The sequence below is a fragment of the Brassica oleracea genome, chromosome C2, assembly GCF_000695525.1.
Source record: "Brassica oleracea var. oleracea cultivar TO1000 chromosome C2, BOL, whole genome shotgun sequence".
Lineage (NCBI taxonomy): Eukaryota > Viridiplantae > Streptophyta > Magnoliopsida > Brassicales > Brassicaceae > Brassica > Brassica oleracea.
Window position 1 is genome coordinate 44872910 of NC_027749.1, and position 2286 is coordinate 44875195.

Consider the following 2286-nt stretch of genomic DNA (forward strand, 5'->3'; position numbering starts at 1 on the left):
CGTCGGAAGATCCGTCGGAATTCGGTGTGTTTTCTTGTAGTGATAAACCTCTCCGGGACAAACTCTTCTGGATCTTTCCAGTGTTTAGGATCCCTACCTATCGACCAAGCATTCACCACTAGAATGGTTTTTGGTGGAATGTCATAGCCTTGAATCTTGATTTGACTCATTGTTTCTCTGGGGAGTAATAGAGGAACTGGTGGGTGTAGTCTTAAGCTTTCTTGCACCACAAGCTTCAAGTATTGAAGCTTATCAAGATCCTCTTCAGTGATTCTCTCCTTGTGTTTGATTCCAATGCAACTATGGATCTCATCTTGTACCTTTTTCATCACTCTAGGGTTTCTAACGAGCTCTGCCATCGTCCAAATCATGGTGATGGAGCTTGTGTCTACTCCAGCAAGATATATGCCCTATCAACAAAACAACATTAGATTATGTAAGTAAGGATATGAAGTAAAGAGATTTGTTTGCTTACTTGGATGATTCCTTTGAGATGATCAATGGTGAGCTTGAAAGATTCATTTTCTTCTTGTTTCGGTATCATTTCTAAGAGGTAGTCGATGAAATCAGGACGATCTTGTGTGAAGTTCTTGGATTGATGATCATCTATTATATGATTTAGAAAAGTATCAACCTCCGTGAAAACATCATGAAGTCTCTTACGTTGCCCTGATACAAAGTCCATGAACCATCCAAGACCAGCAGTGGGGAACATATCAGTTAAATTGAAAGACATGTTACTGTGAGCTTCAAGCATCAGTTCTTCGATCCCTTCCTTATCGATATGCTTGTTCTCCAAGAAACTCTGCCCCAAGGCAGATCTGAAGACGATACTAGCAGTTAAGCAAAAAAGGGTTTTGCTCAAATCCACAGGGGATTGCTTCAAAGCCAATTCTCTCAGTTGCTTGACCATCAAGTCACACTCTTCCTCTCTAACGTACCTGAAAGATCGAACCTTTGTCACGCTGAAAAACTCACGAACCGCGAGCTTACGCAGCTCTCTCCATGCCTCACCGTATTCCCCAAAGCCGATGTCATTACCGTTACGCGAGAAAACGGTTGAGGCCATAGTGACGGGTCTTGTACAACACTCAGTGTCATGGGTTTTAAGAACTTCTTCAGCTGCTTCACTCGATGAGATCACGACCATTCTAAGAACCCCTAGACGGAGTAGTATCAAAGGTCCATGTTTCTTCAAGAGATGATGAAGACATCTGTGAAACAACCCTCGAAGCTGGTGTAGGTTTCCGATGATAGGAAGCTGTGGTGGGCTTGGAGGAAGATTTTGTTTCGAGGATTTGATATCCTTCACGAATATTAACGAGAAAAGAGCGGGGAGAAGAAGAAACAAAAAGAAACACAAAATAATCGACATTGTTTTCGTTTTTTGTGTGTTTCTGTTGTTCGGTAATTATAAAAACAGAGCATTGCGACATTTTAAATAAGCAGATAGTTAAAAGCGACTTGACCGGCAAGATAAGACACAGTACAGACATATCACATATGAAGTTAACATGTCCTTTACGTTTGTGAAGATAAGCTTTGAGAGGTAAAGAGGCGTTCCGTTTAAACACTGGAACTAACCAAGTGCTAGTGGTCTAGTGGTTCTCATTGGAAGAGAAGTCGGAATTGTATATCTAATCATTTTCATTTGATAAGATAAATTATTTAGATCCATGAAAAAATCTGGTGAGTGAAGTGTGAACTAATCAACGGCTACACTGACTTTGGCAGAATTAGTCTGGTGTTGAAAGTATGGACCATCCAGTGATTAAAAAATGGTGTAAAATATATGAACCTAAGCCAATCGACATTTCAAAACTCGAGCACTTATTATCTTGAACCCTTTAAATTAAGGGTCTGACTGGTTCAACCGCAGCGGTTGCGGTTGCGGCTGCGGGAGTTTGCGGATGCGGATGGTTGCGGTTTCTAGCGGTTTTAAGAGATTTATACGACTGGTTCTGCGGTTAGAAATTGGTGCGTTTGCGGAATACTTATGACTGGTTAACTACCAAACGCAACAGCGGTTAAATAATAAATTAATAATATTTATATTTTATATCATTATAAAATATCAAAAATAATAATATTATAATAAATATAAAATTTATATTTAGAAAGTTATAGTTTAAACTTTTTAAAAATTATAGAAAATATTTTCATTTTAAAGTTTTATAATATTAATTAAAATATAATAGATATATTTTAGTATTTTTATAATTCTAATTTAAATTTTTTATTGAATATTTTTATTTTTGTATTTAAATTGTTTTAGAAAAAAAAAAA

General features: G+C 37.3%; 1 protein-coding gene across 1 annotated transcript; it reads right to left on the reverse strand.

Moving 5' to 3' along the window:
• Positions 1 to 5: 5 nt before the first annotated feature.
• LOC106324347 (cytochrome P450 71B4-like) lies at positions 6 to 1424 on the reverse strand (the record flags this gene model as incomplete). Its single annotated transcript, XM_013762330.1, has 2 exons — positions 476 to 1424; positions 6 to 410 (listed from the first exon to the last, which is right to left on the reverse strand). Coding segments are annotated over exons 1-2 (1305 nt in total), but the record flags the coding sequence as incomplete, so codon positions are not given.
• Between the last annotated feature and the right edge of the window lie 862 nt (positions 1425 to 2286).